This window comes from Helianthus annuus, chromosome 10 (genome assembly GCF_002127325.2).
Source record: "Helianthus annuus cultivar XRQ/B chromosome 10, HanXRQr2.0-SUNRISE, whole genome shotgun sequence".
NCBI classification, from domain to species: domain Eukaryota; kingdom Viridiplantae; phylum Streptophyta; class Magnoliopsida; order Asterales; family Asteraceae; genus Helianthus; species Helianthus annuus.
In genome coordinates this window covers 48,213,130-48,235,951 of record NC_035442.2, presented here as the reverse complement: position 1 = coordinate 48,235,951, position 22,822 = coordinate 48,213,130, and the positions used below count along the sequence as shown (strand labels likewise).

General features: G+C 38.0%; 1 protein-coding gene across 1 annotated transcript; it reads left to right on the top strand.

The window, feature by feature from the left end:
- Positions 1–19,929: 19,929 nt before the first annotated feature.
- LOC110882375 (probable protein kinase At2g41970) lies at positions 19,930–21,534 on the top strand. The gene is made up of 3 exons (XM_022130411.2): positions 19,930–20,163; positions 20,451–20,657; positions 20,768–21,534. Exons 2-3 carry the CDS (start codon positions 20,555–20,557, stop codon positions 21,076–21,078), a joined length of 414 nt encoding a protein of 137 aa, XP_021986103.1. The 5' UTR covers positions 19,930–20,163; positions 20,451–20,554; the 3' UTR covers positions 21,079–21,534.
- Positions 21,535–22,822: the final 1,288 nt, after the last annotated feature.

The following is a 22,822-nucleotide window of genomic DNA, read 5'->3' as shown; positions in this document are numbered from 1 at the left end:
TGCCTTCAAGTCGTGTCTTCATTCCGAAGCTTGTGATCGACTATGTTCTCCTTGCCTTTAGAATCTGCACATGCAAGAAATCTAAACGCATAATGAGAACAACTGCTTGGAATATAGTTGGCACAAACAAGTGACACACGAATGACCATGTCACAATCAAACACCGTCCGACAGTTTGAAAGTTTTACAAATTTATCAATTTTAGTTTCCAACTTTCAAAACTTGCAAAATTTGACCGTTTATGAAGATTTAGTCAATTCGGTTTCGTTCGGATTTCAGGTAACGAAGACTCGAGTTCCAACATCCTACGATCGAAAATAAATAAGAGATAAAATCTTTTTGGCTTTTATAAAGTTTATATTAAAACAGATTTTAGGTGTGTTTTAATATTTCGAAATGTAAAGACTGAAAGCAGTAAATAAATATATACAGACATTCTTTTTGCGAGTTTCGAGGGTAAGAGAATCATATCAGTGTACGGTCAAGCCAAAACACTCTTGTTGTTCAGTTAGTTAACATTAAGATAAGCATCCTATAACAATTATCGGTATTGTTGTCCACTTAAGCTCAACTTATCAAATGTAATCATGGCGAAGAGATACGTTAAGGTATGATTTATACTTACCGACCGGTGTTCATCCACATCACGACACATTCCCGTATCAAGGTATGCACGAGGGTTCATCTTACCGGTGAGTATACCGATTATCATCTGTTTGACCGTATATGATGTGAGATTCTCACTTATTTTTATTTGAAAACAAGCCCTATGTGACATAATCACTTATTTATGAGGAACTTGATTTTCATATGCATGAGGGCACAGGAGCAAGTCCGTGAACAGGTCAGTACTTCCGTACAGCAGAGAGACGAACTTGACTCCCGGATAAATGTGATATTTTATCACTTATTTGATATGGACATGTGATTGTTTATCACTTATTGAGGTCGAATGCAGTATGTAATATGTACACGTATGTATAGTATCATGGAAGATCTAGACTTGCGTCCCCGTTATTTTTCGGTAAAAGATACAACCATGATACCCAGATGATAAGCAGCACAAAGACCGAATATCTCAGAACCTCGGCAATCTATCAAACGAAATTTCGGTACTAAGACCATATGCCAATGAATGGTTCCCACCTGGTCTTCAGTCGATTTAAGATTTATATCACCCTGCACACTTTAAAATGATTGTGAGCCTACCGATACATCTTATATAGAGCTGCTTATCGTTTTTCATTTTAGGTTTAAAGAGGTTTGGATAGACCACTGATGTACTATCATTTTCTCTTTTGCTCGCCAGGAAACTCATTTTTGTTTTTCTATTGTTTTTGTGTTTTTGAAATTTTTCGATGTTTTTGGATTTTCAGATTTTGGATTTACTCCCCCTAAAATCAATAAACTAAGACCAATTTAAAACACAAAGATATTTACAAAAATGATTTTCCGATGTTGGTTTACTCTTGCTTGACCTTAATGCCGTTTACCAATAATAAAAAGTCAAATCTTGATTTGTCAAATGCTTTGGTAAAGAGGTCGGCACGTTGGTCATCGGTGTGGACCTTAACAACATCGATTAGCCTTTTCTCAAAGCAATCACGTATGAAGTGATATTTGATTTCGATGTATTTGGTCTTTGAGTGCTGCACAGGATTTCTAGTGATCTGTAATGCAGAAGAATTATCAACGTAAATAGGAGTAGTTAGGAATTCAAAACCGTAGTCGCGTAATTGTTGTTGGATCCAAAGAACTTGGGAGCAACAACTTGAGGCAGCAATGTATTCAGCTTCGCATGTTGATGTAGCGATGCAAGTCTGCTTCTTGCACTGCCATGTGACTAGGCGATTTCCTAAAAACTGACATCCAGCCGTTGTGGATTTGACGTCGATTTTGCATCCGCCAAAATCAGAATCACTGAAAGTGACCAATTCAAAGTTATTATCCCTAGGATACCATAGACCGGTGTCAGGGTAACCCTTCAAATAACGAAAAATCCTTTTGACAGCTGCAAGATGTGAGGTCTTCGGGTTAACTTGATATCTGGCAAGCAGGCACGTTGGGTACATTATGTCTGGTCTTGATGCTGTGAGATACATAAGAGATCCGATCATTGCGCGGTAGTATGAAGGACTAATAGCTTCACCCTTCAAGTCTGGAGTAATTCCGTGATTTTGTGGCAGTGGGGTACCAATGGGCGTTGCATCAGACATCTGGAACCGGCTCAAGATGTCACCAACATATTTAGTCTGATGGATGAATATCCCAGACTCAGTTTGTTGCACTTGTAGGCCCAAGAAGAAGGTCATTTCCCCCATAGCACTCATCTCGAATTTATCCTGCATTATGCCCTCGAAATTCCTACACAAGACATCATTAGTAGAACCAAAAATAATATCATCAACGTATACCTGTACCAGAAGAAGATCTCCATTATGTCTGGTCTTGATGCTGTGAGATACATAAGAGATCCGATCATTGCGCGGTAGTATGAAGGACTAATAGCTTCACCCTTCAAGTCTGGAGTAATTCCGTGATTTTGTGGCAGTGGGGTACCAATGGGCGTTGCATCAGACATCTGGAACCGGCTCAAGATGTCACCAACATATTTAGTCTGATGGATGAATATCCCAGACTCAGTTTGTTGCACTTGTAGGCCCAAGAAGAAGGTCATTTCCCCCATAGCACTCATCTCGAATTTATCCTGCATTATGCGCTCGAAATTCCTACACAAGACATCATTAGTAGAACCAAAAATAATATCATCAACGTATACCTGTACCAGAAGAAGATCTCCATCTTGTTCTTTGATGAAAAGAGTACAGTCGATAAGACATCTTCGAAAACCGTTCTCCAGCAGATAGTTGGATAAGGTTGCATACCAAGCTCGCGGTGCTTGATGTAGACCATAGAGAGCTTTGTTGAGCAACCAAACCCGATCGGGATGGATAGGATCTTCAAAACCTGGAGGCTGTTCAACGTACACCTCTTCTTCAACCACACCATGTAAGAATGCACTTTTGACGTCCATCTGGTAAACCTTGAATCCTTAGAATGAGGCATAAGCCAGAAAGATCCGAATTGCTTCCAGACGTGCAACAGGTGCATAGACTTCGTTGTAGTCGATTCCTTCTATCTGACGAAAACCTTGAACGACTAAACGTGCTTTGTTCCGGATAACAACTCCGCGGTCATCCTTTTTGCACTTGAAAACCCAACGGGTACCAATCTTCTTGTATCCAGCAGGTTTCTCTACGAGTTTCCAGACACCAAGCTTCTGGAATTGTTGCAGTTCTTCCTGCATTGCTTCAACCCAAGAGTTATCCTTCATGGCTTCTTTCCAAGTTCTTGGCTCTTCCTGTGAAACATAACACGCGAAAGACCAATCGTTTTGTTGCCCGGATTCTCGAATAGCTGCATACGGGCCTGCATTGTTATTGTTTCGCAACATGTTTCTTGTTTGAATGCCACTTTGCACATTTCCTATGATGTTTTGTTGAGGATGGGTATTATGAATCCTTGTTTCTGGATTATCTGGAACTGGAGTATTTATACCCAGGTTGTTGAGATTGAGATCAACAACTAAATCAATGCCCGGAATTGACGAAGAGGATGATGCAGTTGCTTCAGCTGTTCTATGGGTATCCACTGGAGGAGTACCATCTGAAGTACCATGAACTGCTGTTGTTGGAGCTTCTTGATCTGCATCTAGAAATTCATCATCCTCTGAAGATTCGTTCAATTCAGCAGCATAGTGAAAATCCTCATTGTCGAGAGTATTATTGTTCACCGAAGATGGTTCTTGATTGACAAGAATTGGACGAACCACCGGTGAAACTGTTGCATTGTCACTCTCGAAAAACATCCTTGCTACAACACTTTCTTCAACGGCTTCAACATTGATCGAATTGAAAAAGTCATCGTACTCAAACATCCAAGGTTGACGAGGACATTTGACTGGCAAAGTGTGCCTTTGTACTCTGACCTCAGACCATTCCTCGACCCTTTTAGTCTCTAGATTCCAGACTCGTAAGTTAGGGGTGGCATACCCAAGAAAGTATCCATCAATTGCTTTTGCCCCAAACTTTCCATTAGGATCGATGATTGTACAAGGAGCTCCAAACGGTTCAAGATAAGACAAATCTGGTTTTCGTTTTTGAAGAAGCTCAAAGCAGGTCTTATTGTGCCTTTTGACTGTAAGGACTCGGTTCAATGTATAACATGCAGAGGCCACAGCTTCAGTCCAGAATGGAATGGGCAACTGCGACTCTACCAACATAGTCCTAGCAGTCTCGATCAATGTGCGGTTCTTACGTTCAGTGACGCCATTTTGTTGAGGAGTATAAGCTGCACTAAACTCATGAAGAATACCCTTTGAAGTGCAAAACTCCGTCATGGCATGATTTTTAAATTCTGTACCATTGTTGCTACGTATCCGCCTAACCTTCAATTTATACAAATTCTCAATCTGAATGATCAAGTTTTTGATAATACCAAAGGTTTCACTCTTGTGTGCCATGAACGCCACCCAAGAAAATCTTGAATAGTCATCAGTTATCACGAGGCAGTATTGATCACCCCGAATACTCTTGTGCTTGACAGGACCGATCAAATCCATGTGCAAACGTTCAAGAGGAACTGCCACCGTGTTGATCTTCTTAGTAGGGTGCTTCTTCTTTGTTTGCTTTCCTTTCTGGAACGAAACACAGACGTCTTGAAGATGGAAATTTTTGAGGGGAACACCATTCACCAATTCATTTGAAACCAAATGATTCATTTTGCGTAAGTGAATGTGACCCATTCGTCTGTGCCAAGAGATAGTGTCTTTTTCTGTGGCTTTGGAAACGAAACAAGTTGCTTGTGCAGACGTAGTAATAGCTTGGCTCATATCAAGGACGTACAAATCATTTATCCTTGGAGCTGACAAGAGAATCCATTCTTTTGGAATTTTGAAGCCCGGCTTCAGCACATAACATCCATTAGCATCAAAGTGTACTGAGAACTGCTTGTCACAGATTTGAGAAACACTAAGAAGATTGTGATCAAGTTGTTGCACAAAGTTGATCTTGTCAAAACTGACAATCCCGTTGGATATCATTCCTTCACCCGTAATATATCCACCCTTATCTCCAGCAAAAGCAACGTAACCTCCTCTAATAGATTTGACGTCGTAGAGAAGCTTCATGTCGCCTGTCATGTGCCTGGATGCCCCACTATCAACAATCCAATGACTACTGACAGTTCCTCCTGGAACACCCTGCACATGAACTCAAAATGATTAGTTGGAGATGGGGACCCAAGCCATTGTGGTCTTGGGTCTTCCATTTTCATCAATGACAATAACTTCTCGTCTTTGATGGTTGGTGAATTGTGATGTTCCCCCTGATTCATTAACCGTTTTTGGTTTCCAGGTCTGTTTTGTTTTACCATTGTCATTCTTTAAAATTTTAACTTCTTGGTTGTCTGAAGTTTTTAAATTGTCTGGTTTTACAGAAACAACTGGTTTATTAACCACATCGGTTTTAATTGCCTTCTCAATTTTCTTGACCTGTTGGCGTTTCTGTTTCTTTTCCCTTTCTTTTACAAGGCGGGGATCTTGTTTTACCGAAACAGTTAGCCTTCGGTCAGTTTTGTCACAGGGAACATCAACCTTTTCTTTTTGTTTATGAAGATATGGACAATTTCGAATTATATGTCCAATAGTTCCACACTCAAAACATGATCTTCGTTCAACAAACCCCGAAGTATCATGTGATCGTTTAGCCGATGATGTTGAACTTTGTGAACCCGAGGTACTAGGCTTTGAACTGGTTTGTTCATTTCTTTTCAGAACAGTAGCTTTCTTGACAAAATCTAAGTTAGATTTATTTTCAAACGTTTCAATTTTGTCCGTTCCCGTCGATTTCACAAAGTTTACATTTTTGTTTTTCTTCTGATTCGGCTTCTTTTGAGTTTGAGCCGGTGATTTTGCTTTTGGCTTGGTGTGATTTTGCTGTTTCTGCACTGTTGGTAATTTCTTGTTGCCAAATTGTTTACGAATTTCGGCCTTTGGAATAGGAGGACACTGTGTAACTGTAACACTTGGTCCTGTCTTTCCCAAAAACTTACTTGTCGAGTTTTTTAAAACTTTGCTGATTAAGGATTGATTCACATTCTTAATGGGAAAGTCTTTGTCTGAATAACCAACCAGACAAAGAGTGTACAGCAAGTTCACACTCTCCGACTCTGTTGCAGACGAGGACTCAATTGCAACAGTCTTAGCGGGTTTTGCAGGAGGATCACATAGAATGTGATTCTCGAGAGGTATGTCCTCATTTTTGACTACCGCATCAGACTTTGCTGGGACAACATCATCAGATTCATCATCAGAAGAATCAGCATCCTCAGTAATGACTGGAGGATCCTGATTCAGTTCAGCAGAAGACACACCTGTATCTGCTGACACATCTGAATCTGAGGATACTTCTTTCTGGTATCCGAGTCCTGCTGCAAACTCTTTCACATCTAGAGGCACAGATGGTTCAAAGAACACTCTGTCCTCCTCATCCGGCATGGCATCATAATTATGTCTCACTGGTGGTGGACAATTCTTATAGCCTATGCACGTGACATCCCTTTTCTCCTTTTGGACATCAATGATGTGATCCAACACATAGCTAGAACTCAAATAACTATCTAACTTGAGTTGGATTGCCTCACTTTCCGTTTTTACACAAGCCATTTCTTTTTGCATTGTCTCAAGACGAGATATATACAAATTAATGTCAGTTTGTTTCTGGAAACCATTTTAGTTAGTTTAGTTTTATCTTTCTTTAATTTTTCGATTACCGACTTAAATTCCTTTTCATGGTTTTTGTAAAACATGTTGGCTTCAGTGCATTTGGAAAGGTCCACAGTCAATTTCTGATTGTGGATAAAAGTCACATCATACTTTTCTTGCAAAGCTTCATGCTTACTTTGCAAGTCACACAACTTCTCATTCACTGTAGTATGTTTGTCTTGCAAGTCAAACAAACTAGCTTGTAAAGCATCATGTTTGCCTTGCAACTCAGACATACTTTTCTCTACATCAGCACATCTAGCATGCAACCTAGCACATTCATCACAATTTACAGCAGTGGGTTCATCGACACATACCTGACTTGATGAACCGTCGACATTAGCCATAAAGGCTGAATGGAGAGAAGACGAAGAATAAGCAGCTTGATCCACCAAGATAGATCTTCTTTGAGTTTCTGCTGCAGCTTCCCCCAAAAGTTCATCAATATCTGCATCGATTGCTGCATTTGATGTCTCACCCACATGATCATCGCCCGAACTTGAGGATTCTTCATCTGAACTCCTGCTATAACCCGAAGAGTCTTCATCCTCAGAAGATTCACCACCATTGGCGGAAGATTCTCCACCACTGGTTTGAACTAACTCCTTAACCACTTCAGCAAAACATGCTGTTCCATCGGGAGCATCACCACCCAACTGGATTGACCAGTCACAACCTTCATCCACCTGAACCGCAAGTGCCCGGTTGGCTTGGTTGTTGACAGGCACTGATGTACGCTCATTGTTTCTGTTCTGGTTCTGCTGGTTGCCTTGGCTTCTGAAGGGGTTTTGGTTCCTGTGCTGTGCTGGCTTTGTACATTCCCTTTTAAAATGACCCCGTTCACCACAGTTGAAGCACTTTACTGCGTGTTTATCGAACCCATACTTGGTGTCCCTCTTACTCTCCAAACTGGTTCTGCCAGTACTTTCCATCCAATCCTTTGCCCTTCTCACAGCACTAGCAAAGGCCCACTTGATATCCGTCAAATCCATCTCTTCCTTATCAATCTGCCGATAATCTTCTTGTGTCAGATTAATGTTTCCAATCTGACCTTCTATTAACCCGCAGTACGCGCTCACTACAGTGTTAAGCAACTCCATGTGTTCCTTTGCTACTTCTACACTGACCTTAGAGAAGCTTGAAGTGTCGAGCTGGACTGTATTTGGTTTTGATTGTTGACCAGCAGATGATGTTCCTCCATAACACGCACGTTGTTGTTGAGCAGGAGGAGGAGGAGGTGGTTGTATTGGATTTCCATACATGTCTGTGGTGGGAGGTGGCTTAACAGGAGGAGGAGGAGGAGGTGGTTGTATTGGATTTCCCTCGAACACGACTGACACAACTGACAGGTTGGTGAAAAGGTGATGGGTTGGTAGAGTCAACGTTCGGCAAAAGAGTATGATCAGACTGTACTTTCTCTACCAACTCAGATTTTCAAATAAAATATGCCCAAAATGGCAAATCTTATCCAGAAAGTCCGGTCACCGGAACACACCGGAATTTGGCCGGAAATCACTAGATTTCTTAAAAAACAAGTTTTAAGTTACCCAACCCGCTCTTGAACACACCCGGTTAGTTTAGAACACGTTTTTATGTTTAAAAAAGCAAGAAAAACACCAAAAACGGGTACTAAACCAAGTGACCAAACACACCAAGACTTGAACAAACCCGGTTTTTAACAAGGTAAAGAGCCACGGCTCTGATACCACTTGTAGGTCCCTCTCGGAGATGAGGTTCAACCTTAACCTTGTTATACTAACACACTAGCAAGTGCGGAATCCAAGCTAGTATGCAAACCGAGTTGAAACAAGCACAAACACAACACACAAAGTTCACCGATTAACACCACTTGTATTAATACGTATGAAGATTTCGGTTACAAGCACAATGTTTACAAATCAGCTTTGCAAACTCTCTAAGTGTGTGTGTTCTTGACAGAATGCTCTCCTATCTCTCGAGTGTCTATCTTTCTGCCTGTGTGCGTCTCACTATCTCGTGAACACACTGCATGGGTATTTATACCCAAACACAGCAAGTCTGGTCGAAGGATCAGGATGACTGATCGAAAGATCATCTTTCATCTTTCGATCAGACTGCTATCGAAGGATTCACAGGGACATCGAAGGATGATCTATCGAGGTCCATCAATCATCTATCGAAACATATCTTTCGAGGTCATCGAAGGATAGAAGCAAACCTTCGATGGTCCAACCTTCGACACAGACATTGTACAACCATATACAAACTGTTTGGCCAAGTCAAACCGGAGGATGGTTGACTTGGTCAAACTTACAAGACTAACATAGACATCGTTTACATCGTGACCGAATACAGACAAAGTACAGACACAAGTGCACCAACATTTTATACTTTGATAGTTTGATTACGGGTACAACAACAATACTGTTAAAACAATAATTTAAATGTTTAATAAAATGATCTGAGAAGTTGTGTGACCTAAATATACAGACTTTGATTGTTTACCTAAGTTTTTCCTTGTACTGAATTCTTTAGTTTGACGCATTTGAAATATATACAACCCTAATCTATCTAACTAAACATGTAGAAATTGCTACCTTTAGTAATGTTGGCCTGAAAGGACTCCTTTGGGACTGAGTCAAAAATCAATCCAGTTTTGACTTTACAAATCCAAAAGTCAAAACTATTTTTTTTTTTTGCTACCTCTAGTAAGTTTTGTTATCATAGATCCCGTTTCAGTTAAAGTGGTACCAAACAAGATTTTGATCGTTTAGCGGGTTTAAAATTCCAATTTATTTAGCATGGTTTGATTAGGTGTCTGATTAGTGTGTTAAAGATTTTTTTAGCGCATCTATACTTGTTAAGTCTTAGTGTATCTCCAATATTGTTTCAAATGATCATAACCAAACCTTTCGGTATAAGTCTTAGTTTGATTGGATCCTATTCTCCACTTGATCCTTTCAGGCCTTCCAACCACCGAAGAAGCAGTTCGAACAAGCATTTTGTTGAAACGATGGAGGTATTTGTGGGCTTCAATTCTGTCTCGAGACGCAGATTGTACTTGAAAACTAACAAATTTCAACGAGAGTGACTTCAAAGAGTTTGTGTATCGACTTTTGATAGACCGAACCGTAGATTTGGATAGTTTTCGTTTACGTTGTGAAAATCACTACGATATGTCGATTGTATGGCGGTGGATTCGCGACGCCATTATGCGAAAAGTAAAATTGCTTGACTTGTCTTTTAACCCTAGGGTTGATGATGAGGTTATCAGGTTGCTTCCTATTCTGGTAACATGCGATTCATTGGAGGTATTAAGGTTGTATTTGTTTACATCTACTCTAAGGTTGCCTACTGTCACTGGTTTTCGGTACTTAGGGTTCTTCAACTCAACAGTGTTCACTTAATGGATGGTGCTTCGATACAACCGTTTCTTAAAAACTGCCCATTGCTTGAGGATTTGAGTTTGATTGACTGCTTCTCATACTCGTATGAAGATCTTGTCTCATACTCAGATGAAGATGAAGATGTTTGTATTTCATGCCTAAATCTCAAGACTTGGAATATTGGTACTTATACCGAAAGATTGTTGGATTATTCGGGTTTGTTTACGGGTCACGGGTCACGGGTCGGTGCGTTATTGGGTCGCGGTTTAACTGATTATGGGTCGAAGATTAATGGGTCACATTTAATCAATAGTTTGCACGTTAAAAGATTTGATCAGGAGTGACCGATTTTATTGGAAGCTATTCAAAGTGCACGTTCTAGTTTACGGTTTATTTGGCAAATATTTGTAGTTTGCTAGCTTTTATTATTCCCACGTTTTGGTTTGTATGGCTATAAATTAGCTTTGTTTTATTGAATAATGTACCCCCTTTATGTGAGTATCAAATACGTTAGCCATTTTTCGTTTACCTCTGCAACTTTACATTCATATAATTGTGTGTCTTGTGAGTGTGTCTTGTGTGAGTGTAGAGTGTGAAAGGGGCCTGGACCAACAAAGGTTTGGTTATGGTGGTTCGTATGAAAACCTTGTTATTTGTTGGATTGATGTTGGGTGATCCTAACTTGGTTATTAGTTAAGAGGAAAAAAAGCAATGATGGTCAAATAGTCAATTCTGGTCAAAACATAAACGCCTGTAAAGAAGTAAACATTAGTAAAAGACAGGATATGTTGGTTGCATAAGCGTATATATATATATATATATATATATATATATATATATATATATATATATATATATATATATATATATAGTAGGTTAAACCTCGTGTATTACATGTGTTCAATAAATTTAATTTTATGTACTAAATAAAAAAATAATTTATTTTTAAAAACCTCGTTTATTACACGTGTTGAGTAAATATAATTTATATATTAAATAGTAAAAAATTTGTATCTTTAAGAAACTCGTTTATTGTGCGGTTTGAATAAATGTAATTTTATATACCAAACAATAAAAAAGTTATATTTAAAAAAAAAAACCTTATATATTCACAGGTGGAAGAAATGTAATTTTATATACTAAAGAATAAACTTAGAAATTTTATAAAGTTTCAAAGGGACAAGTTCACCACAGTCATACTAAAGAATAAACTTAGAAATTTTATAAAAGTTTCAAAGGGACAAGTTCACCACAGTCGAATGATCATCCGATCCGACGATCATCCGACCAGGTGACAGTTCTCTGCAACCACTCAACACTTAAACTATTTGAATCAGAGCTTTAAACTATAAATCTATCATCCGATCGAACGGCCATCGGACCGAATGACCATCCGGTAGAATGACTTGATCTTATACTACAACGAAAACTTCAAAAGTTTGAAACATTTTTGAAACACACTACTGATCGAATGACCGCGCCCGATCGGATGGGTCCCATCTGGGTCGGATGACCATCCGTCCGGATAACCCTCCGATCAGGAAACCTGTCAGACACTTTTATTCGATGTTCGCACGATTCGACATTTTGTTCAACGGCTGCACTGTTATACTATAATCAGGCTAACTCCAGCGCTCCCTTCGATCCAAATAGTCGGTGTTGATACGTAGCACCCACTGTGAGTATACTCGATTCCTTTTTAAACACTTTTAGGATGCAACATGTATTCTATAAATTTGACACTTGACACTTGAAACTTATTTGGAAACTTACTCTATCCGTAGTAAACATGGAAACAGGATACTTGTGAAACTTGAGACTTATATGCTATGTAACGTTTAATCCTTGTATGTGACATGTCTTAACAATTATGGTATTATGCATATGCTATAGGTTGTAACGCCCCGCCTGCTATTCTCTTGGGTATTGTTAAGATCAAACCTCCCGTTAGACTTTGGGAAAGGCAATGAACGTTTATAGCTCCCGCTAGACTCTTGGGATTGCTATGTTAATTGCGTTGGAAATGCGTGTTACATAGGGACTGCGTTAGCTTAGCATGGTGAAACCTGTTATATGTTTTCATGGCGGATACGAGTTTTTGGAACGTTTTAAACTACAGTGCTATACGTACTCAAACTTGTATACTCGTCAACATTTTGTTGATAGTATTTTATACATGTTGCAGGTTGATAAGTTTGGACGCTAAAGAAACAAGCTAGGATGATGCTTAGAAACTCACCTAGTTAAATTAAGAATTTTGAAAGGTATTTGAACATGGATGTAATTTGATACTTTATGTGGTGATTGAGCGTGATTGACTTTTTAGACAATGTTTTGAATTTGATTAATCTATATTGCAACTATTAGTGTTATGGAAACTCTTGAGCAATCTGAACGCTTAGTGCCGCACCCCGATGTTTCCGCCATCGGTTGGGGTGTGACAGATTGGTATTAGAGCCATAACTATAGGGAATTAGGAAAAATAGGAATGCTTTGCCTAGTCTATAGTTCTAGGAATCTTGACTCTAATCTGTTGTTTAAGACTTATGCATTCTACCGTACTTGTTCCTTGCAACACATTTCCTATTAAATTTACATGCCTTTCCTAAGGCTGATACAATATACACTTTGGACGCTTTGAAAATGTTGCCGAGCAGTGTTTGTGTTTTACACGAGATTTACCCTCAAGTCAGGAGTGACGTCCGAACCTTGACAGGAAATTTCCATGTCGTATTCTAGTAGGTCTTATCTTTTGATAAGTACCGACACTATCAGGGTACAATGTTGTCAAGCTAGAAGTGAAACTCACATCTTGATAACTAGTCCCAGTGATTTTGAGTCTCGACAAAGTCTCGAAACTCCCAATCAATTAGGGATGTGTAATGATCGAAAGGACAAATAACGTAGGCCTAACATCGATGAGGTATTTGTCTAAGTAAGTCAAGACACGTTGTCTCAATTCGAAAGGGGTTCAACTTACTTTGGTTGGTCAACGTTCCTCTACCCGGAACAATCTTGTATTTTACGAGCCTCTCTTTTATGTTATCTTGATTTTACATGTGGCTTTATACTTGATACTTCATTCGTTTCGAGACTTTTACACAAATCGCATGTATCTCCGCAATCGAAAACATTAATAATCGTAATCTCTTAGGATCGAACTGAATCTATGAAGCTTTATTCATTGTGATATACTACATTGAAGTCTATCTCCGCAATCGAAAACATTAATAATCATAATCTCTTAGGATCGAACTGAATTTATGAAGCTTTATTCATTGTGATATACTACATTGAAGTCTTGATTAAACTTTGGGAAACATGATTGAACGTTATGCTATGTGAAACTGCTGGTAAAAGCACGTGAAAGTCATGGAATGTACTGTAGTGGGTAGCAAAACACTGTATGTAACATGACACCTAATGACGAGACGAACGTAAGATGAACCAAACATGGTGGATACGCCGCTGGTACTTCCTATATGTAAGTGTTTCCAACATGTTACCAAACTTTCGTACCACGTGTCATGCGAAAGTCGTTGTCTTGCAGACTTGTGGTGAGAATGTTGAACCTTTGTGCTATGTGAAACTTGTTGAACGTTTTGTGGTGTGTGAAACTTGAGTCTTTATGTGACCGTGTGTGAAACTATATACTACGAGGCTTTATGATCTAGACTTATTGTTGGAAAAACACGATACGTAACATGACACCGAACGACGAGACGGACGTGACATGGTCAAAACATGGTGGATATGCCGCTGGTACTTCCTATATATAAGTGTTTCCAGCATGTTACCAAACTTTCGTACCACGTGCCATGCGAAAGTCGTTGTTTTGCAGACTTGTGGTGAGAATGTTGAACCTTTGTGCTATGTGAAACTTGTTGAACGTTTTGTGGTGTGTGAAACTTGAGTCTTTATGTGACCGTGTGTGAAACTATATACTACGAGGCTTTATGATCTAGACTTATACGATCCTTTTTTCTTGGATCTTTAGATGTCTTCCCGTAAACTATCCGACTCTCTCAAGAGATCCAAGGCCAACTCTCAGAAGAATATGATGTTTTTCATGGCCGATCAGATTGCTCGCATCGTGCCTAAAATCGTCTCTGAGATCCAGGGATCAAACACTCCTCCCTCCTCTGTGGACTCTAAAGCGGAGAAACCAAAGCCTAGGAAGTTCAACTACAAACACTTTGTCTCTTGCAACCCCAAGTCTTTCACGGGCAGTGATGGGGTGACTGCTATGCTGGAGTGGTTCGACAACGTCGAGGTTACCTTCATTAACAGCGAGTGCCCAGAACACTTAAAGACTAGGAGTGCGACCGGCATGTTTCAAGGCAGAACTCTAGAGTGGTGGTGCAACGAGAGAAACATCCACTCCAACGAAGAAGCTTATGCTCTTCCATGGCCTGAGGTGCGAGAATTTATGATGCTCGAATTCTTCCCTCCCCATAAACAGCTAAAGCTTGAGGAAGAATTATGGCACCTCAACCAGGTTGGAGATGACAATTTGGCTTACACTACTCATAATAAGCAACTCAGCATAATCGTGTCTCACTTGGTTTCTACTCCAAAACGCATGATAACCAAGTACATCAATAGGTTACCTCCTGCCATGCGTGACTCCATTGAAGCAGCTCAGCTCGACACTATCGAAGAAGTTTATCGTCTCGCAGCAAGTTTGAACAACAACCGCATTCGTAACAAACAGTTCGCTACCCTTGCTCCCTCAAAATGAGCGAACCAGGTTACCCAGCAGCCCGCATGCGTGACTCGATTGCTCACAATCACGGTCACCATTGGAGGCAAACGCCATACATGGGATGAACTTGTAATGTACAATGTTGCTGACCGATATGGTTTAACAAGTTGGATGTAGTACGATTGTAGATTGGAATTTGTGTAGAGTTTGGATGCAAATCTGCAATAACAGGAGGAGTGAAGAACTAATCAATTCACATCCTAAATACAAGGGTTTGTTCCGTAATTAGCAGATAGATTAGTTTAAATTGTAAATAGAATAGTATATAAGTGCGATGACTAGATGCGGCAAAAAAAAGATTATAACCTACAAAATTGATGGAGCGACACATCCCTTGGGACGCACCACTTCCAATTGACACCATCACAACAAGATCCAGAGACGCAGCCTTTCGCGAAGACACACATCTATTCACTCGCAAATGTAGGATTAGTATAAATAGAGTTCAATTTCTCATTGTAAATCAACACATGTACAAGATATTCAGTTGATATTCAAGTTCGATTGATGTTCTAGAGATCAAAGATCAATGGGGGCCAACAAGGAGGATCTTGAAAAACACCTTTTGTTTTTACAATTTTAAGAAATGTTTATGCTAGTTGTAGCTCATTGGAAATTTTTGATGAGAACCTTGTTGTTAGGGACTTGGAATTTATATTTTTTGAACAGAACTGGTATTGGTTATATCATGTTGTTCAAGGCTTAGTTTTCTTAGAAAACCGTTTCTCGAATGTGTAAGATTTCAAAAGTAGTTATCTTTATCAAGTTATGCATTTGTTAAGTTATGTTCAGCCTCACTAAGTTCTAGTTATGTTGAGCTGTTTTTTTCTCATTCGATGTCCGGTTTATATTTATTGACGTTATGTAGTTGTGATGTATATGCTAGTGTGTTAGTTATTAAATGTATATTGACGTCATGTACTGGAGCGAATGCCATTTAACCACATAAGAAAAAAAAATGGGCCACGCGATGGCAGATGCTGGTGAAAACGCTAAAAGACTTGGCACCAGGAAACCAAATTTAGAACATTTTAAAAGTTTTGGTTGCTAAGGTCATGTTAAAATGTTGTCTAACAATTTGAAAAGCTTGATGACTGGAGCATCAAGATGGTTTACTTGGGATTTCAGCCCAGAACCAAAGCATACCACATGCATGACCCCAAAAAGGGAGAATTCAAGTCACTCGAGGTGTTAAATTTGAGGAAGATAAACGCTAGAATTGGGAGCGGTATCTAGAAGAATTCGATACCAACAACAGATTGGGCTGAATTTACTGTTGAAATGGGCCATGGCCCAACAACCCTCGTTACAGTAGTCCAGTTGTAAACTGGGCAGCCCACTATCAAATGACATGGCTCATCTGAGCAGTCCAGCAGCTACAAGTCTATAACCCACTTAAATGAGCTATTTTTACCATTTAATTCATATCATCTATTTCTATGATCATTCATGCTTGTAAGATGTTTTCGGGTAAATACATAGCGAAGACCTAATTATAATATGTTCATAAGAGTAAATTGTTGTTTTAGTCCCTGAGTTTTTGTCCAAATTGTCATTTTAGTCCAAATAGTATGTATGGAATAGGAAACAAACTCATTTTCATGCCATATTTGTGTCTCACAAAGATAACTTGTTGAACTATTCTACAAATTTTTTTATGTTTTTGTACTTTGATAGTTTGATTACGGGTACACGACAATACTCTTAAAACAATAATTTAAATGTTTAATAAAATGATCTGATAAGTTGTGTGACCTAAATATACAGACTTTGTGTGACTGTTCACCTAAGTTTTTCCTTGTACTGAATTTCTTTAGTTTGACGCATTTGAAATATATACAACCCTAATCTATCTTAACTAAGCATGTAGAAATTGCTACCTTTAGTAATGTTGGCCTGAAAGAACTCCTTTGGGACTGAGTCAAAAATCAATCTAGTTTTGACTTCACAAATTCAAAAGTCAAAACTAGTATTTTTTTTTTTTGCTACCTCTAGTAAGTTTTGTTATCATAGATCCCGTTTCGGTTAAAGTGATACCAAACAAGATTTTGATCGTTTAGCGGGTTTAAAATTCCAATTTGTTTAGCATGGTTTGATTAGGTGTCTGATTAGTGTGTTCAAGATTTTTTTAGCGCATCTATACTTGTCAAGTCTTAGTGTATCTCCAATATTGTTTCAAACGATCGACCTTGTCATTTGTTGGATTGTTGTTGGGTGATCCTAACTTGGTTATTATTTAAGAGGAAAAAAGCAATGATGGTCAGATAGTCAAGTCTGGTCAAAACATAAACGCCGGTAAAGAAGTCAACATTAGTAAAAGAGTTAATGATAGTCATGGAACTGTTTGGCTGCCAGGGGATATGTTGGTTGCATAAACATATATATATATATATATATATATATATATATATATATATACATATATATATATATATATACATATATATATATATATATATACATATATATATATATATATATATATGTGGATTCAAAGTCAAATATGGGAAGACCACTTTGTGCATTATGTGATTAGTATAGTTATCTTGTATTGTTTGCATAAAAATATATGTATAGATATATATATGTTAGGGTTTTCTTTTTCTCAACTGGAGCAATTACAGGCCCAAGTTGAGAAGATGTATTGTTTGGTATATTCAATTGGCCCGTTTGTGGCTTAGTTGGAATCTAGGAAAACTTGGGCTCGGAGTCCATTCCTCTTTGTTTAGGGCTTGATTTAGGATTGAATTCCCAAATAGAGAAGCTCAAACCTGGTTCAAACTAGCCAAAGTCCCTTCTATTTAAGCTCGCTAAGTTCCGTCAATGTGGATCTAGGGTTCAGACAATTACAAAATCCAAATGTTCTGATCTATGGTTTGGCAACAGCAGAAGGCAAAAACCTTGAAGACTTGTAACGCATGGCGGTTGATTTCTATATAATTATTTGCTTCCATTTGATGCATCGATATGACGTTTTTCTATGCTTTAGATTCAAGATTGATTGTTTGAGGTATGATCGTTACCTTACGTTTTTTTGGAAAATTGATAATTAGCATTTATTAATCTTAATTGGATAATTTCTTTGGCTAGCATGGGATTATGTTCGAATCATGCTCTAAAAAATTGAAATTTTAGTTACGTCCGACACTTGATCCAAGTTACAGAACAAGATTCGGACCAAAAATCCCAAATTTCAATTTTGAGCAAACCAAAAACTCTTTACCAAATCTTTAAAAGCCTCTAAATATTTCACGTTAATAAACAGAAAAATGGTTCCACAAGTAGATACAGATAGTTGAAAAAAACTAATCTTAAAATGTATATATTTGATAGCAGACTTAACTCCGGCTATCGGTGCTACCAATAACGATCCAGACCCGTAGTCCTCACAAGTTTGGAGCCGGGGATCTCTCTAGAAGCAGCCTCTCTATCCTTAGGGATGGAGGCAAGGTCTGTCGTTGTTGTTTGTGGGATATACTGGGTATGGTTGTCGTTTTTATTGTTGTTGTACCCGTAGTCCTCGCAAGGTCATGGACAGTCTAGTGCACCCAGTCGGGTGCCTACACGAGAAAGGAGGCTTGTGTTTGCATTAGAAGGCCGACCAATAGGTAAACCAGATATTTACCTGCTTTCTGGTTTCCGTCCATTTCGTATAATTCCTTCTTCATGTGTATATTGCTTAAGATATGTTTTTGTTTCTAAACAGCTCTTTACCCCTGATGGGTGAAAACGATTCCCTCGCTTGTCGGGTTGAGTAAGGAAGAGGAGATGCAGCATGTATGAAGATTGTTGTAGTTCAAATTCTTTGTTACATATCTAGATGTTAAATTGTGAAAACTTATTTATACAAACTGATCTTATAGTTCAAATTCTTTGTTTCATATTTATATGTTAAATTGTAAAAACTTATTTATACAAAACTGATTTTATAGGGTAGACTGGACTAACTATACAGTTTAATAGTGTTTTTACATATGGGTGTCAGTTGTATCGGGTTGGGAGGTAGATATGTGATCTGCGCCTGACCCTTATTGTTATTTATGTCAAAAATTTCACCCCTAACGCGCACGAACATAAATTCGGGTCAACCCATATACAACCCATTTAACCTATCTTTTTAAATGAGTGACACATGTTGACGAGTTATAAGCGTGTTGTTTGGTTTGAGCGGGTTATTAGTAGTGTATTTAACGGTGAATATGAATGTGACAAGTATATAATATGGTAGTGACAAACCAAACATTATTTATGACTAACCATGTAAAATGGACAACGGAAAAAACAAAAATAAACTATAAAAGTTTTTTTCTTTTTCCAAAATACTAAAACGGGATAATGGGTCAACCTAAACCGGCCTTTTTAAAACGAGTCAACCCGAACACGACCCATTTTAAACTGGTTGTGTTCATCGACCAAAAACCTTTTTTTCGTGTCATGTTCGGGTTGTTTCAAGAATTGCCGACCCTATTTTTGCTAAATCTTCATGTTCTACAACTTCACCGAATCGTAAGTGGGGCTTGAGAGTCTCATTCGGTAATTCCAAAATCTTACCACGCTTATGAGCACCATGACCAAATGCAAGCGTATAGGGGAAAAAGGTTCCTACAAGAAATGAAATGTATTCATGACCACGTACGTATATTTATACATGTACAATGTCTAATGTATGTTTTTATATTAGACTTTGTACATGTATAAATATACGTACGTGGTCATGAATACGTTTCATTTTATATGGTCGAATTGCCTTTATAGTTAATAGAATTATATTTAAAATGACCGAAATGCCCTTTTAGTTAACAAAATAAAGGGATGGAGTTAATTTAGTGGACTAAAATGACCACGTTTAAAACTATTTAGACTAAAATAACAACGTTTCAAAACTTTGAACTAAACTGAGAAAATGGACCAAACCAGATTCACTAAAATTACATTTAACTCTTTGATTTACAAAACGTTCAAAAGGGTACGTACATATATGCAAATGATACAAAAGAAACCCTTGAAACAGAAACTGATTTTCTTCGAATCAGGTTGATCTTCTGAATTTCTCATTGGGGGGAAAGAATTCAGAATATTCATAAAATCCCAAGTTTTTTCCACTCAATTCAAGCCCATACGTCTTCTTGCTTTCCCCCCTTCGATCCCTTATTCAACCCTTTCGATATCATTTTTCTCTTTCTGTGTTGACATCAACTTATTGTTATAAGGTAAGTTGTGATGTTTACATGTCAATTTCACGTATATTACAAGTATTTTGAATGCAATAGGGTTTTTATTGTTTAATTGGTTATGGGCACCACCTGTTTGATGAAATGCCTCAATGGGTGCAATATTTTTTTGAGTCTTTTTTCTTAAGATTTTTCACAAGGGTTTTTCATTTTCTTTTTCTGCAATGCCATTATTCAGTGTACTCTGAAGAAAATAATAAAAGAAAGTTAACATTTTTATTATGGATAATCCTTTATGATCAAGATTTTATGTTTGCATAATGCAGGAATTCTCTTGTGTAAATTTTAGACAAAACGGTATTTTGTTTGTTGAAAATACGGATAGACTATAGAGAGCGTATGTTCAAATTATTATGCACGCGTTTAAATAATGTTCTCATGCTGTGGAGATGGTAAAGAGGACTCCACTCACGATACAAACGCAAGTAAAGCTAAAACCGCGCAACCGAAAGGGCCCACTTATGGAGGAGGAGGTAACAATCCTCTAAACATAGTTATCGCATAGTATATGTTTGTGACTCGTTATTTAATGCCAAAACATGTGATTAGTGACCACAAAACATAATTATGATGCTTGTACTAGGTAGTAATAGAGGAGAACCAAGAAGTAGTGGAGCAGTTAGAAGCGGGGCCCCTCAAAAGGCCTTACCGATTGAAGCACCAAAACTGTCATTGGTTGATTTAAAACAGATGACTGGTAACTTCGGTTCACGTGTTTTGATTGGAGACGGTTCTTATTGTCAAGTTTATTATGGAAAGTTAAGTGATGGGCAAGAAGCAATTATCAAGATGTTGGATACCAGCTCTTCTTCCCCCGAGCCCGACACTGATTTTACCAACCAGGTGAGAGTTTCGGTTTCTTATTTGTTAGCAATGATAAAAGTATCTACGTAAGGGTTTTTGGGGAAAAAGATACTTGTTTATATTGAGAGGTTTAAGTCATAGAAACAAGGTTCAAGTATGCAGCTTACGGAGGGTGTTTGGATGTGCATTTTGAAACTGATTATGTGATATTGAGTAATTATAAGAGTAAAGTACATGGATGGTCCCTGTGGTTTACCAAAATTTTGGATTTGGTCTCCAGCATAGTTGTTAATGGTGCATAGCGACATGGTACCTGTATGCTACATAGCAAATAGCCATACACTATATGTATATTATATAAAAATACCATGGTATATACGCTATTTTACATGTATATGTAACAAAAACCTAAATTCCAGCAAGATGTTACAATACTGATGACGGTGTACGCTATGGGGGCAATGTTTCTTGCATCAAGATTCAAAATTCTATTTTGTGATGTTTCTATTGAAACACTTGTGTTGATTTTCATGTATAAATTGTTAATTTGCCATTTAGATTACATGTGTTTTAATGAATTGTAGTGGAATAAGAACTTAGATAACTACTTTAAATAAGATTTTAAATAAACTTAATCTTATCCAAAAGGATATATTCTATCAAACAAAGTTTCAATCATTTTAGTTTGTTTAATCAATTTTGTAGCAACTCTTCGTGGCGAATAATTCCCTACACTTTGATTGTAAAGTTGAATTGATTATGTGCAGAATTATTGAGGTTTTACCTCGTGCCCTCATGATGTAGCGCGTGATACGGAAACGAAGATAAAACACGTTGAGGGTTGAACGTGGAGGGGGTAACAGGCGTTGGGATTCTGGGATAAGAGTTGATATTCCGGAATTTGAAGTGAAAAATCAATTATTTTATAAAACTCAAAAACTCTCCCCCAATACAAATTACATGAGAACTTATATATAGTTTTTATGATCAACTCAATGAACATAAATTAAAACAAAACTTAATGAACACTAAATGTGAATTTATTTCATTACATAATTGAGTCGACACTTGATATTCCCGCATCATTCTCCCCACCTTTGGAAAAACTCGACCTCGAGTTTTGTCCCAGGCTAAAGCCACCTGGATCGAAAGGAACATCAATCGGATTCTTTTCGATTATTATCAAGGCCCGCCCAAGTAGTTCTACTTCACGGGTTATCTCATTTGACTCTGAACCTGTACCACCTGGGTCGAACGGAGCATAGGACCATTTCAAGTTCACTATTGTCTTGACCCTCTCAATTAATATAGTTCCAACTAAATAAACATATAGTCGTAAACCATGGACCTCATTGTATTTTTTTACAAAATACCCATCAAGTTTAACAACTTTTTCTTCATTTTGATCAATATGAGGGGCATCTTTTGACGACATAGCTTCTCCAACCTCCACAATCTGGCCATCAACCAAATTTTCAAATAGAAACTCGTACCAGATTTTTACAGCATGAGAATTTTGTATACCATGGTTTTCATCATCCAAAATAATTTCCTCAAAACTAGGGCTGCAAACGAACCAAACGTTCGGCGAACAGTTCGTGAACCGTTCGGCGGGAAGTTCGTTTGTGTTCGTTCGTTTACTAAACAAACGAACACGAACAAGAAATTTTGTTTGTTTAGTTAAATGAACAAACATGAACAGAGGTCGTGTTCGTTTGTTTATGTTCGTGAACGTTCGGTAACGTGTTCGTTTGTGTTCGATACTTCATTAGTGTTTTTAGTTTTTGTATTTAATTAAATACTTCAAAATTCCGACAAATTAAATATCTAATAA

Bases quoted from the DNA above. Each gene is read 5' to 3' on its own strand.
- LOC110882375 (XM_022130411.2), top strand. From the start codon at position 20,555: ATGTTCTCATGCTGTGGAGATGGTAAAGAGGACTCCACTCACGATACA. The intron at 20,658-20,767 runs GTAACAATCCTC...TGCTTGTACTAG, and splicing joins GCCCACTTATGGAGGAGGAG to GTAGTAATAGAGGAGAACCA.